The sequence below is a fragment of the Melospiza georgiana genome, chromosome 5 (genome assembly GCF_028018845.1).
Source record: "Melospiza georgiana isolate bMelGeo1 chromosome 5, bMelGeo1.pri, whole genome shotgun sequence".
NCBI lineage: Eukaryota > Metazoa > Chordata > Aves > Passeriformes > Passerellidae > Melospiza > Melospiza georgiana.
This window is the reverse complement of record NC_080434.1, coordinates 32,551,469-32,566,073: the sequence shown is the minus strand read 5'-3', so window position 1 is coordinate 32,566,073 and position 14,605 is coordinate 32,551,469. Positions and strand designations below refer to the sequence as shown.

The window sequence follows — 14,605 nt, the reverse complement described above, 5'->3', positions numbered from 1 at the left end:
GGATCTAGACAGGTATCATCAGGTGAAAACTCAATTTTTGCAATTTCTCTCATTGATTTGACCATTATTTTGGTCCTGTGTAGATCTGACCAGGCTGCACTTGTTGATAATACAGGGATGGTGTGAAGGAGAAAACACAGTAGGTAATGAATCCACTGGGATGTTCCAGGTGTTCCTTTGAGCTTTGTGTTTCCTTGAGCAACAGATGAGGGTCTATCCCATGGATTGATGATTGATGCCATACATGGTGAACTATGTATTCACTTGGGTGAGTGATCCTCTAGGTACTTAGGAATTTCAGTGGGACATTCAGGCAAAGTTTTCAGGGAGCATTGGAATGTTCTGTCCGGCAGACCCATGGAAGTGGAATTGGCCACTCACTTCTGTCACATTCACCCACACTCATGCCCCCATCACACACCTTCACTGAGTCCAGTGTTACCCTTCTTCCACAGCTGCATCATCTCTTCCCCTCAAACCTAGTACTAGTTGTTGCTTGTGCATTAGAAAAGTAACTATTTTTTGTGCTCTTCCTCTCAATGAGATTACATTTCAACATATTGGGAATTCTTACACGACTTCTTAAATTTTTTCCAGGTGGAAGAAATATCACCATATTTAATCAGTCCAACCCTTTCCTTTGACAAATTACTCTTTGTTCCTGTTGCTTTCTCTTTAAGTCATCCTGGACCATCTGACTCATGCAGAGGCATCAGAGATGTCCAAACACTGGAAATCATCCTTCCAAATGTGCTGATAGCCTGACTGCAGCAATCCTTATAACTGAGTGTACCTGCAGACTGTCCCTGCAGCAGTGATGCTGAGCTGTCCTGACCATGCCTTCCTTAGGGAATGGGTCCATACTGACATTGCCAGGATGAGGCACTTTGACAAATGACGAGTGATTGAGGTACAAAGCTGAAAAGTAGAAGGCAAAATGAAGAAATACAATCTGCTCCTGTTTGGGAATGGTAAGGGAACTGTCACACCTTGGAGACACCTAAGAAAGAGGTGATACTCTTCAATGTTAAAATTCCTGCCACCGAGTTTACAAGGGAATGTGTTCCCCATTAGTGCAGTTATGTTTTGACCACTGTTTTGTATAGGGGCCCTCTTGAAAGGAGGAGGAGCTACCCTTTAATCATCAGATTATTTAAAGCGACCCAGATACAGAGAGCAAGGATTAGATAAATCAGTCCTCCCCCAAGCTGATTTTGTTGTTTAAAAGCCCTCCGGTTTCCTTTCCTCGACATCCTGCTCTAAGCGCATTGGCAACACATTAGCCAAGAAATTGTTGCTTAAGTTTGCCCCTGTTACGGCCACCATTTCCTAGGTCAATATACATGAGAGGCTGTTCTGACTGCTTGAGCTCTTATCCAGACTTCTTATCAGATGGAAGCAATCCTTAGGGCAGCACATTTCCAGCCCTAATGCGTGCTCCCAAAAGAAGCTATGAGGGCTCTGTGAGCATCCACGTTCTGTGTTACTACAAAAGCAAAGGGGGGATTTAGGTGATTCTCAGATAAGTGATCGGCTTGTCTCTGTCAGGATGCCCTAGGATTTGCTTTACCAGGGATTGCTCCCCCCATGGGTTGTGAGGATAATCTAACCTTTGGAATGGAGCACAATTTGCTACTCCATTATGACAAAAGGCTTTAATTCCACCAATGGTGCTTTCTGCTTTTATATCAATATATTTAGAGAGGCAGATTTTTTAGCTGCTGTGTATCAAGAGGAGTCATTTAGCCACAGCTGGTCATGGCAAATGTAATAAAGGTACAGACCCATTATTTTTTCACTGGAAGGGAAAAAAGGGAAGAAATGCCTTCTGGAGGATTATATGGATTTTGAGAGATGTAAACAAAAGTAATACATGAAGAAGAATGAAAAAACCCAAATATTTCAACAAAGACTGAAAACAAACTGGAAATACTTACAGTATATGTCTTAGCCAATTCTTTGACTTTACTGCTATGAAAGGATAAATAGTCCAGATGGAAATATTCTGATTGAAACAAGAAGTGTTTTTTTTCAGTCAATAATACTTATTCTGACAACATGTTAGCTTTAGGAGGCTGCAGGAACTCAACATGCCATTGGGAAGGGTAAGGGCTCAGCAGACCATCACACCATATTCTTCCCCAGCTGGTGACTGTGAGAACCAGGCAGTGCAAGTGTTGGCCATGTATGTTTATGAGTGTGGGGATGACTGAGCCACAACCAAATAAATAGACACATCTTATTTTTGGTTTTACTTCATTATTATCCTCCTTCCAGCCCTCAGCCACACAAAATAAATGGATGCTTTCAGGACTGCTTTTCCCATGCCATGCTTCAGAAGGCAAACCCCAAATACAGTTTCAGATGGGCACCCTGATTAAAATCTGAGACTGTTCCCTGACTAAGCCTTTGGGCCCTCACCTATGCCCAGCATCAGGGTGGTGTTTTCTTGTACATGACCAATCTGTTCTCATCCCATTATTCTCCATCAGTTCCATTTCTATTACAGGCTCCCTTGGTGTAAAAATGCTATTTCCAGAGCATAGAGCATCTTGATTTCTGACTGGCTGTGTTTCAGGCCCTGTTATTACTTTGCTGTTCTTGAGGAAAAAACTGTGATATTTGAAGCTACTGAAATAGAATATCTGTGCTCTTTACATTCAGCATCTGGGCTCAGAAGTGACTTCAACTCACACTTCCCTAGAGAGGGGCCTTGCAGTGGGGAGGCAGCAGGTGTCATATGCGTAGTGCTTCTCTTGGAGTCCTGGGTGGTTCCTCATGAATGAACTTGCCAAGTTTTTCACAGCCCAGGCAGCATCATTTATCCATAGGCTTTGTCATTATTGCTGTGGTGTAAGTATAGAGTGGCAAACACTATTTATATTACTAGGGAATTAGTGGGACAGCTGAAGGGGTGGTGCTATTTTCCATGTAGGCTTCTGTGTCACTACATTTAAAAAAGAAATATTTATTACAAATCACTTTATAATGTGTTTTCTCAAACCAGTAAATAATCTTTTAGGGGGTTTTTTGGCTGTTGTTTTTTTCGGGTTTTTTGTTTAACTGTTTGAACCAGTTTCGGGACGAGCCTCCCTAAATCCAATAATTCTTATCGTGTTCCTGACTATTTGTCTCATCTTGAATCTATGGGACTCTGCAGGCCTCAGCATCTGCCATGTGTCATGGGTGCAAGAATTGTCACCTAAATTATTGGCTGACGCTGGCTGGGGGATTTTACAGCAGGTCAGAATAGAGCAGCTTGCTTTCCCCCTAGGGATGTGCCACCCTACATCCAGCACCTCTGTGTGCACAGATACTTACATCTAATCTCTGTGACATCCTCACTAGCACTTTCCAGCTTTGTTATAAAAGAAAATGATAGCTCAGGTGAGTGAATATATAAGGTACTGCTCACTGGGAAGCATGGAGGAAAATTTCTGCTCTGAAAGCATGCGATGTTTTCATCAGAAATCCACAGCATTTCAATTGTTTGTGGATGTATATAAAAGGTGTTTTTACTGAGTCCCTCTTATAATGTGGATATAGGAGTTCTTGATTTGAATATGCCCAGTCTTTCTTCAGAGTAGGCCGCTTTCTGTTGACAGTATGGCAAAGGCACCTTATAATTAAATTATATTAATTTCCCTTTATCTTATCCCTTTATCTATACCCTGATCTTCACAAATTTCCCAGTTGCTGTTAGATTTAATGTAAATATAGATGTCATAGTTCAATTATTTATGAGATTTTAATGAAAGAGTTTATTTTTCATTAAAAAACATCTGTTTTATGGAAAATATATTTTAATGGAAAAAAATATGGAGGTGAATAATTGTTCAAGTTACTGCTACGTTAAAATGCTGGATTTTGATGTAAGAGCAACAAAAAAAGAGACTTCAGAAAATTAACATAGTACCATAATCTATCCTTAATTCACCCTTTTATACACAGAATCTCTCCTGCTCAGATATAATCCTCTTATGAAGTGTTTATTTATAGATTGACTGAAAATAATGCTCTGAGCATAATGCACTGAGCAAAGTTTCCAGAATTGTGAAATTGATGGTTCTATCAAGATGTGTACTTTGAATTTAGTTTGCAGATTGCGTTTGTCACCCTCATGTTTCATTGATTACAATTAGTTTATTGCTTGGATTGTTGGAGGATTTTTCACTGAGTAACAGAAGGGCTGAGGATGGAAGACACCCGTGGGGCTCATCTTGTCCCCTCCTGTGCTTGAACAGATCACCCACAGTTGGCTGCCCAGGAACATCTCCTGGGTTTTGAGTATTTCCAAGGAAGGAGACTCCAAAGCCTCTCTGGGTAACTGGTGCCAGTGCTTGGTGCCCCTCAAAGTAAAAAAGTGATGCCCAAAAGTTTGTTCCCACTTCTTCTGTTATTTTCCTTCCCTGCATAACGTTCTCCCCTTTGAGACAGAATAACCTGCTGGAGATATTTCCTCTCCTGTAGAGATTCTGCCAGCTGGGATGAGGGAAGCAGTGCTTAAAGGTAGAACTATTAGGATGAGGCATAGAAGTCACTGGTTTAGACTGGTGCTGGTGGAAAATGGGGAAAACAGGAAGATTGTCTGTTGTTGAACAAAGATTCAGATCAGGATCTTTCTGTTCTTGTTGAAGTTGAGTAACATTCTGAAGAACAGATAACACTTTCAAACAGGTCTTGAACTTGAAGGTCCCCAAATGATCATGATCTTACTGCATAAAGCACTATTTTAGCACAGGACCATGACACACAGATATGCTAATATGTGTGAGCTGTTTGATGAATAATCTAAGCTTGTCTTGCTCTTGTCTCATCCTTCATGTCAATATCTGTTTTTATTGAGTAGAACTAAGCAGATATGAGCACTTGATTGTAAACCATTGCATGAGATGCCAGTTTTTCTTCTCTTTCCTGATAATCACTGTCATCCAATACAGTCTTAAACAGTTCCTGGAGGCCTATAAAATAATACAAAATAGTTATGTTCATGTGGGTTTATGCTAACTATTTAGTCAAAGGATATGTTGCTAACCCTCATGAATCCTCTTCAAATAGGCAAAATCTAGAGATTATATACCTCTGTTTTCTCTCTTTTCTGTATCAGTATTAAAAAAATATATGGATATATGGATAAAGTATATGGATACAATATGTATATCGACACTGAAGTCCACAGCTAACAACTCAGTACTGCCTGCGAAGAGGAGCCTTAGTTCCTTGAAAGCCTGCCATGAAATAAAGCTCCACCAAGCTATAGAATTGTGTGATTTTCTCAATACCCTAATAATCCCTCTGCTTCTTCAGCCTGTGTTCTTCATTAGGGCTTGGGGACAATTTAATGATACAAATTCTGAGTCATATATAGACTTGCCAATTTACATTAATAGCTTGAAAAATCATTTGAGAGCTACTCATTTTCTCCAATTAGCCAGTAAATCAGTGAATTTAGTAGAAAGAACAGAGTATGAAATATAATCTGTTTAGTGATAATTTCTCATTCTGACTTTATATTATAGCAGTAAACATCCTGCAGTACACATTTGTGGGGGTAATGAAATTGGAATATTCTGTTCTCACCATGAATACTCTGATGAAACCATTGTTTGGAAATGAATGTTATATATCATTACACAATTAATTTCAATATTTCAGATGATGCACCAAATCTAAACATGCAGACAGAGTATGATTGCACAGCTGAGCTTAACAGGAAAGAAAAACGTAGTTCATTTCTCCTTTTCCAGGTCACAGTCAGTATTCTTTCTTTAATTCTGGACAGTATGGGATCATAAACTGAATGGAAATTTATTGAAATAAACAGTGCTCACCAGTGGCCCAATAAACTTGCAGAGTCCCATTCCACGTGCCAAGGGGAGAGGTCAGTCTCCCTTGCAGTATGGCCATAGAGAATCATTTCCCATGGGTACAGCAGGAGACATTTGGGGACAGTGAAACGAAAGTCAAGGGAAAATATTTCCTTTAGTTTGGGAAGCTATGGGACTTGAGATTTGACATATCTCTAGAAGCAGAGTAGAGAGCCGCTCATCTAAAAGATGAGAAACTGGGAAGGGGATTTTAGATGGACAAAAGGAAAGGAAGTGAAGGGAAGGGTCTGGTTTTTGTGGGCGTTTCCATTCAGGAAGTGCAGGACTGGCTGAGAGAGAGAAACTCACTATGGAGGAGACAGATCACAGAAACCATGTGGGGCTGGGAGGAAGATGGAACACCTGGGCTCCAGTGGCCAGGGGAGAAGGAAGAGCTCCAGGAGGGCTAGTGCTTAATCCCACTGGGCACAGCTCTTCCAAGGAGAGCAGGCATATTGGGAATCCTAAAATAGGAGTTTCCTGGCCAAGGGCCAGGACTGTTGCAGTTGGGGACACTGCAATTAGAAGCTCTGAAACCAGAGCTTCACTGAAAGCACACTGAGAAAGCAGACTTCTCCCTGCCAGCAGACAAAGTCAGGCTTGACCTTGCCAGGGGGAGAAATTCAGAGGAATGTTTTCCAGCATGTCTGGTAAAGGCAGTTTTGCACGTAGCTCTTAGCATGTTGTAATTCCCAAAATGAGCCAGATTTCAGCAAAATACATACAGTAGTTTCTGACTATAAATGAAGCTTGAAGGAAAACAAAGATACTATGTCTTTCTGTGTGAGAATTTTCTTTCTCCTAATTTCTGTAATTTCAGGGGTGATTATAGCACAAGTGTGATAGAATGGGCACACTCTTCTGGATCTCTGTGTAGAAAAACATTAAGTATTTCATGGTATTAAAAGGTCATGAAGTCATGTACGTGTTGTTTATAGTCTCCTAATCCAGGATTTATTGTCCTAGTTCTGTTCCAGAACCAGGGACTTGAGTTGATTAAAAAAATTAGATTCTTCAAAGCTTTTAAACAAATTGATTTACTGTGGCTGGAAAATTGTCATATTCACCCAATTCAGTCAGTGTGATCCTTGTAATATTCCAGGCTAGAAGGATTTTACAAGTGGCATGTATTACATTTGAAGGATTAGACTTTGCCATGAAAATGCTGATGAGGCGAGTGGAAAATTACTATGAGTTATCCCACGTAGTTTGCCACGTTGGTTCTTTCCGGAGTGGGAATGAGCTGGAACAGTGAGCCAGCTTGGTTACCTGCAGACTCCTCTGTGCTGTTCCCTACAACTGCAATGGAAAAGAAGCCAATCTGTTCCTAATTCCCTCTGCCAGCTCTTGCCTCTGCCTCTTGTTCACCTTCCCAGTTACTCAGTGAACAGCCTTCCATTAATTTATGCTATGATGGGATCCCTTATCCCCTCCCTGTTAAGAGCTGTCCGAGGAGCAGCTGGGAGACCAGAGCTCCCTGACTCCCCACCTCCTGCCCCAGGAGGGGACATGGGAGAGGCTGGCTCTGTGAGCTTCCAGTTTGCTGCCTGGTCTTTGCAGTGATTTGGGAAGAGGAAGCTTCCCATCAGCCTGACCTTATTGTTAAGAGGCTTTTCTTGGTGTCTTACCTGAATTTTCCCTCCAGCAGCCTTGTAAACTTTGCTTTTTTGTTTTAGTTGTCATGGATATGCAGAACAGAGCTCTTCCCTTTAAAGACTGTTTTCCTTCACTTTGACCTTTCCAGCCAGAACACCACCATTTATTATCCTGTTCTCAAGGAAAGATAGCTTCCCTAAGGAGATACATTTTTATGTCTGTGCAAGTGTTTTCTTTATTATAGCAGAATGAGCTCCTTGACCAGTGACCAGTCTCTGGAAGACATTTGTGACCTCTAGGGCCTTTTTTGCAGAATTCTTGTCTTACTTATCATTCTCTTTGTGGACAGTTTATTTTCCCAGCTGTAGAGAGATGCTTGTGTTTGTCCCTACTAAATTACCTTTCCAGGTCTGTTGACCATGGTTTCAAATGATGATCCTGTGATGTGATGGACTTGCAGACTATGTTGGTCATATTATCTGTGACTATAAGACTCCATAATTTGAATAATTTCTGAGAATATTGGATAATAACTGACTCCTGTGCAAAGTCACTCAAAATACTTCCCCCCGGTTTTGGCACTGAACTGCTGTTAAGTGTTCTCTGGGTGCCATTTTTTAATTCTGTGTCCCAAGATTGTCAGTGGAAATGCCAGGATATTATGCAAAGCAGCATTCAAATATTTGCTACAACTTTTATGGCAGATATCATACAACATCCACAACATAAATTAGGTTTATTGCTTGAAAAGTCCTCTACATTTGTAAACACAGAGGGAGGTTGTAAAGACATCAGTTCTACAATCTTTGTGTTATCTAGTGACTGAAAAATGAGATTTTATTTCATTAGGAAATTATTAGAATGCCTCCACAGCAGGTTTCCTAGAAAGAATAATATTGGCTTCCCTGAAACAAGGTTTTTGATTATCATTGTATTTGTTTTGATTCTGATTGCTTGTGTGAATGCACAACCCTATCATTCAGTGTGACAGCACACAAGATAATAAAAAATCAAATAAATTGCATGTTTGAAGTCTGGTTTATGGTTTATTTTCTAGCTTAAAGTGACATTTCAAGCCAGAAGATTTTGTCCTCTTATGTTACATAGTAATGTACAGAATATTGAAGAATTTTCTAAGGTCTTCTTAGAAATCCTAAAAATTCTTATAAATTATTGATCAGGCAGGCAGAATTCCATGCCTCTCTTTCATCAAGATTTTGTAGGTAATTAATTACAATTGTTTTCGTTAAATTACTTTATTGCAGAGAAAGATTTTCTACTGTAGGCTGATAGAGTTAGCATAAATTTTTAAAATTACATTTTATTCAGAGCGAAAATTATTTTAATAAATTTAGGTAATTTTAATTTAAGTTTTTAATTAAATGATAACTGAACCTGCTGTATGGTCAGAAATGCAGCTGTTCCTTAGCAAGGCTGAGTTTCTTTATGTTGGATGCTTTGCAATGTTTTATGTATTAGAAGTTTTTCGTAGTATGCCAAGCCTTTGCCATTTCTACTGAGCTTGTCAGAAGGTATGGGCTTCATGGTCTCCAGGGGATGATGTCTTTGCTTAAGTAAATGTAATAAATGGAGGAAACTCTTGCTTTCCTGTCAGCTTTCATAAAACTTTATTGCCAGCTTTACATCCCTGAGCATTATCAGCAAGGAATAGCTGTATTAATAATTTGTGTGTCCATTGCTTCCTTAAAATATGTCAGAAGAAAATTAGTGTGAAAGCCTGGAGAGTTCTCTGGGTTTAAATGGCATTGAACATGACTATATTAAGGGAAAAATACAAGGTTGTTCTTTTTACATTCAGTTACAAGAACACAAATGCATTTTTAGCTGTGTATCCACTTGTGGTTCATTATTGTTGGTACCTATCATTTCAACGTGACATTATTTTCTCCTGTGTCCCTCCTAGAATGGCTTTACTCCTTTGTACATGGCAGCTCAAGAGAACCACATTGAGGTGGTGAAATATCTCCTGGAAAATGGAGCCAACCAAAGCACAGCTACCGAGGTGAGGGGGTTTTCTCACATTTTTCTTTGCCTGTGTATTCGGATCACTTGAAGTCAGAACTGTGTGGGCTGTCTCCAGAGGGCTTGTCTGTGTCAATTGGCACCAACAGGTCATTGTTAGCAAGCTTTGTTTTCGAATCACAGATTTGTTTAGGTTGAAAAAGATCTCTAGATGGAGTCCCACCATGAACCCATCACCTGAGTCTTGGGATTTCAGTTGAATTCAGAAGAGGTGAGGCCCTCTGTGGTGCTGGGTTCACAGAACCATTTGGGAGGTCACCTACTCCAGCCTCTTGCTGCTGTTCCCTTAAGTTACTCTGATTCTGAGGCTCTCCTGTGACATGGTGTAACTTGTGAGTGTTCATTATTGGCTCTGACTGGTGTAAACTGGAAACCAAATGACTAACAAGGATTGCGTCAGTGAGCTTGGCAGGCTGTTGTTTTGATGGACACTTTATTTCTACTGCTGGGCCTCGTGGGTGTAAATAGGCAGAAGGATGATATTTACTGGGGGTATGGATTGTGAACCTGCAGTAACTCCTGTGCAAGCAGGAGAGACGCCTAAGTTGGAGAGAAGAGACTCCATCTCCAGAGGAACTGAATCCAACAAGCTTCCTTCCACATATGAGGGGGTTTACGGGCAGTGGAGAAAACTCCTTGGTCATTAGGACTATGCTCATTTTGTTTCCTCTTTCTGCCAAATATTCTTTATTCCAGCCAACAGAGTGAGTGAAAAGGCTCTGTGCTGCAAAGTGTGTCATCTTCCTGTTTGTTCTATGTGTGTGACATGTGAAGTAGCTATAGCAAAATTTCTCTCTGGCCAGAGCTTTTGTTCCTGCTTGTTTTCTCTAGTCTGTTCAGAAACATTCCCTTTCTGGATTGTCTTCACAATCCAGATCAATTTGATTGGATCAATTTGAAATGCTGGTGCATTTATGCTCCCTCTCCTTCCCTTCAAACCTGTCAGTGTTAACAGCTGTCTTACTGTCCTTCCTCTCAGTGGGTACTGTACTATTTGATGACAGCTCATAAAATAATCCCTTCATAGATGTGGTGATCACATTACATGTCAGCTTTCTGAAACACAAAATCCCAAATGATTGCCAGGCAACGAGGCAGAAACACACTCCTTGTGAAGGAGCCAGGTGGAACTGGGGCTCGCCATGAGCCAGCCCTGCTGCAGCCCACAGTCACCTGCTGGCAGCCAGCTTCCAGCAGCTTCTGCTGGCTAGGAATTCATTCAGTTTACAGGAATTGAGAGGGTGAGATGGTTATAATTCATGTGGCCTCTGTTTGAGTGCAGACATTGACAGAACACACACTGTAGTGCCACTTTGTAGAAGAGGCAGAGAGGAGAAAAAATAAAATATATTCCTACTCTGACCCTGATTCCAAATTTATCTTGTGCCTTTAGAAAGATCAGTTTTCACTCTGTAGCTTGTAAAGTAAAGGCTGTTGATCTCTTTGCTGCTTAACTAGGTCAGTTTTAGGTTCAGGTCCTGCTGAGGGGATGGTTTCCATGATTGTGTGAGTGTTCCTGAAGGAAGGTCTGAGCCACCATCACTTTCATAGGTGCCCAGAGTTCACCTCATGAATAGGATGAAGAAATGGTACATTCGTAAGGTGGGATGACAGCCTGAACTGTGGATGTCACTCAAATACAGGGAGAAGATCCTTCTGTTTAGCATCAAAGAGTGGCCCTCCTCATGGGAGGTGAGGACATGAAAAGCTGTCTCCGACCTTTGGTCAGCCATGCTTTCCAGAGGCAATAGGGGGGAATGCAGAAAGAGTTGTGTCCTTCTAGAGGAGGGTGCATGAGGAAATGGTGCAAATCAAATGGATGAACTTATCTTTGAAGCCTTGAAATTTGCCCTGCCTTTGGATGCATTTCATTTCCTCTCACACTTCTATATGCGCAGATAAAAAAGGAGAGTAAGGGTGAGCTCAGTTTCAGAGTCTCTAATCCAGGATTTGTTCTCATGTTCCCAGAGGCAAAAGGCAAATGCATTAAGCCATTTCAACACCTTATGTAGCCCCAATCTCAGAATAATCTTTACAGTTCAGCTGTTTTGTCAGCTGTTCACCCCTTTTTAATTCACTGTACAGAATTTAATCTCTATTACAGGCAGAACCCACAGCCGTATCGCTGTTACAATGCACCTACCCACAGCTCGACGCAAAAGGGAGAGAAAGTTATTAGATTACTGAGGGGAAAAATTGCCTTGGCAATTCTTTAGATGTTTCTTTCAACATATGTTAGCTCTCATTCCTTCCTAACTTGGCCTTTATTCTTCTCTCATCTTTCCGTATTTCTATTCCAAAGCAAAGCTGTCCCATCTCTCATGTAATTACAGAGCACCTGTGCTTGGGGAGGATGCATGACCAGAGCAAGGGTTCACTTTGAAATCAGAATGAAATATCTGGTAGCCTGTACTACTTAAACCAGGAGAGCAAGCTGCTATCTTGTTATCATGGATTTTAAAGCCCTGGCCATCCCAGGCACGTGTGGAGGAACAAGACAATTTTAAACTTATTTAGAAACAAACCTAAAACTATGACAAGCAAAGATTGATTTTCTGATATTCTTTTTACAAGAAACATAAATAATGTGAAATTTTCCTCCCTCAAATCATGTTCCTAAACATGATCTGGATTTCTTGACTCATGATTCATGTGTAACTTTGAACGGGAACAGCAGCAAACACATTTGATACACTTCCTTTTTGCAGATATGTGAGATGTTCATAAACATATTCTGTCTATATTTTTCACATTGACACTGTTCAGTGCTCGGTGAATTTACCAAAAATTTGCTAAAGATAGGCTTTGTAGCCCATTTTAAGATGAGAAGTAATTAAGAGAGATGCTGTAGAATGATTCTTTGCTTGCACTTGACTTAAAAAAAGATTACTTTGAAGTGTGAAAGATCTTTCAAAGCATTTCAAATATTGGAAAGCCTTTTGAAGGTGTGTGGAAGAGTTAAAATATGTTGTGTCTCCAATCTCATGTCCCTGGAGATGGAGTGCAGAGGTGGAAAACAGCTGGGAACATGCTCCCCGGGTCGGTGTGCGCGAAGGGTGCGGTGCAGCTCCCCACGGCTGTCCGGCCGTGCTGAGCACCCCTTATTTGCTGCCCCCAGGACGGTTTCACCCCTCTGGCTGTGGCACTGCAGCAGGGGCACAACCAGGCTGTGGCCATCCTGCTGGAGAACGACACCAAGGGCAAGGTGCGGCTGCCCGCGCTGCACATCGCTGCCAGGAAGGATGACACCAAGTCGGCGGCGCTGCTGCTGCAGAACGACCACAACGCCGACGTGCAGTCCAAGGTAACGGGGCGGGCTCCGGGCCCGGGGACAGCACCTCGAATCCCTGCATCCTAGCGGGGAAACGGAACTGCTCTGGCGGGGAAGGACAACTTGCTCCACCAGTATCGCCAGTAATACCCATAAGTTTGCGGTGTTAAGCTGCACAGTAATTACAAAGTGCTCATTTTTTCACTTTTTGGTTTGCCTCCTATTTCTTTGGTAACCAGATTTTTCTCATTATTTGCAAACCAGAAACCACTGGAACGGAAGCAGAATCACTGCTTCCCCATGAAGTAGGATATTGGTTTATTGCCCACGGGAGCATAGATTGTGTTTAAAGTTAATGCATGCTTGAATGGCTTTTCTCATAATTAACAGCATAACTCATTTCAGAAAAAGCAACATAGTTCTTCGTTTTGCGGCCAGTCTTTAATATTGTTCCTCTTTTTCCCAAACCATGCTGCATCAGATGATGGTGAATAGGACGACTGAGGTACCGACATCAACAATTTTTAATTACTCTTTCTGTTACTTATGATTATTTTCACTGCTCTTTGCCAATATTTCCTTATTAGTTAGCAATAGAAGTGAAGATATTATTCTTTTTTTAATACATAGAAAATTCTGGCTCAAAACCTATTTTTATTCATCCTTTGTCTTAGAATTTCTTTTTACTTTTGTCAGTATTGAAGGACTTTTTTGAGAATTTACATCTGTCGAAAGGAGTCTGAAGCAAGTAATGGAGCTAAGAGGATAAAGATGCTTTTTAGCTCAATTTCATTAATTATGAAAATGCACTCACTTGGCATAACTACATCTGGGTGTCTGGCTTGGCCAGAATAATGGTAAAATTAATTTTCTGTCTCTTACAATAATAAACATAATCAAATTCCCCAGGGTAAAAACTTGTTCAGGGCATCTGCTTCTTTTTACCGTTCTTCCTATTACAATCTTTTCCATAAAGTTTTGCAAAGCCCTCAGGGACAGTATATATTCAGAATTTACCTGCGCTAAATAACACGTTTCTTATATGGATTTTACTTCCACTAAAAATCATGAGGTTGATTGGCTTGGACTGGGATTTTCCCAAAAGCTCATTGCCACTTTTAGGAGAAAGAAAAAGTTCCGAGGATGAGATTGTTGTTTCAATACCTGCTTTTGAATAATGGAGTTTCTCTGCTGGTGGAGGGAATGAATTATGGATGCACATGCCCACGGGAAGGTGCTTCCCTCTTGGTGTGTGCACACATGAGCAGGCTGCCAGGAGGCAGCAGTGATGTGAACTGAAGGGTGGCAGCTTCCCTGGGCACCTGCTCCATGGGGCATGGTCTTCCCTGAGGGAAAGGGCAAGGGCTACTGCAGTGCCTGTGGAAGGAGAGCAGCACGTGCTCACATTCCTTTGTTCCAGGAGTAGCTTAAAATGGTGGTTTGGATACTGAGAGGCAGGAAACCCAGCTGAGAGCATGCTGTAGTCAAGAAGCCAGAAATATTCCTCCCTTTCTATAACTATCAGCAAGATCCAGTCAAATCAGTGTAAAACTCTTCAGGGAAACCTCAAAAGCAAGGCCCTTTCTACTTGAATTACTTATGAGAAGAAAAGCTTGCTCTCTGTCCTAGTTTCTGAAAATTTAATCTTTTTTCATGTTGTTGTCAAGAGATTGTACATCTCATAGCTGGAGCAGGTTTCACCTTCTAGTATTCAAAACAGAACAAATAAAGTGTGGGGTTTTTTATTTATGGGTTGCAAGGTTTCTTCAGCTCCTTTGCAATCCAAATTGTATATAAATAATTATGATTCTTTTACTATGCTACTAAG

The 14,605-nt window shown here is 41.0% G+C and overlaps 1 protein-coding gene across 26 annotated transcripts in view; it reads left to right on the top strand.

The window, feature by feature from the left end:
- ANK2 (ankyrin 2) overlaps nucleotides 1-14,605 on the top strand; it is a 274,320-nt gene that overhangs the window by 167,784 nt on the left and 91,931 nt on the right. For all 26 annotated transcript variants that reach the window (XM_058023864.1, XM_058023868.1, XM_058023869.1 and 23 more), the window contains 3 exons: nucleotides 9,388-9,486; nucleotides 12,625-12,810; nucleotides 13,259-13,282. In XM_058023864.1, the coding sequence (XP_057879847.1) occupies nucleotides 9,388-9,486; nucleotides 12,625-12,810; nucleotides 13,259-13,282 (309 nt within the window). The remainder of the gene's footprint in view (nucleotides 1-9,387; nucleotides 9,487-12,624; nucleotides 12,811-13,258; nucleotides 13,283-14,605) is intronic.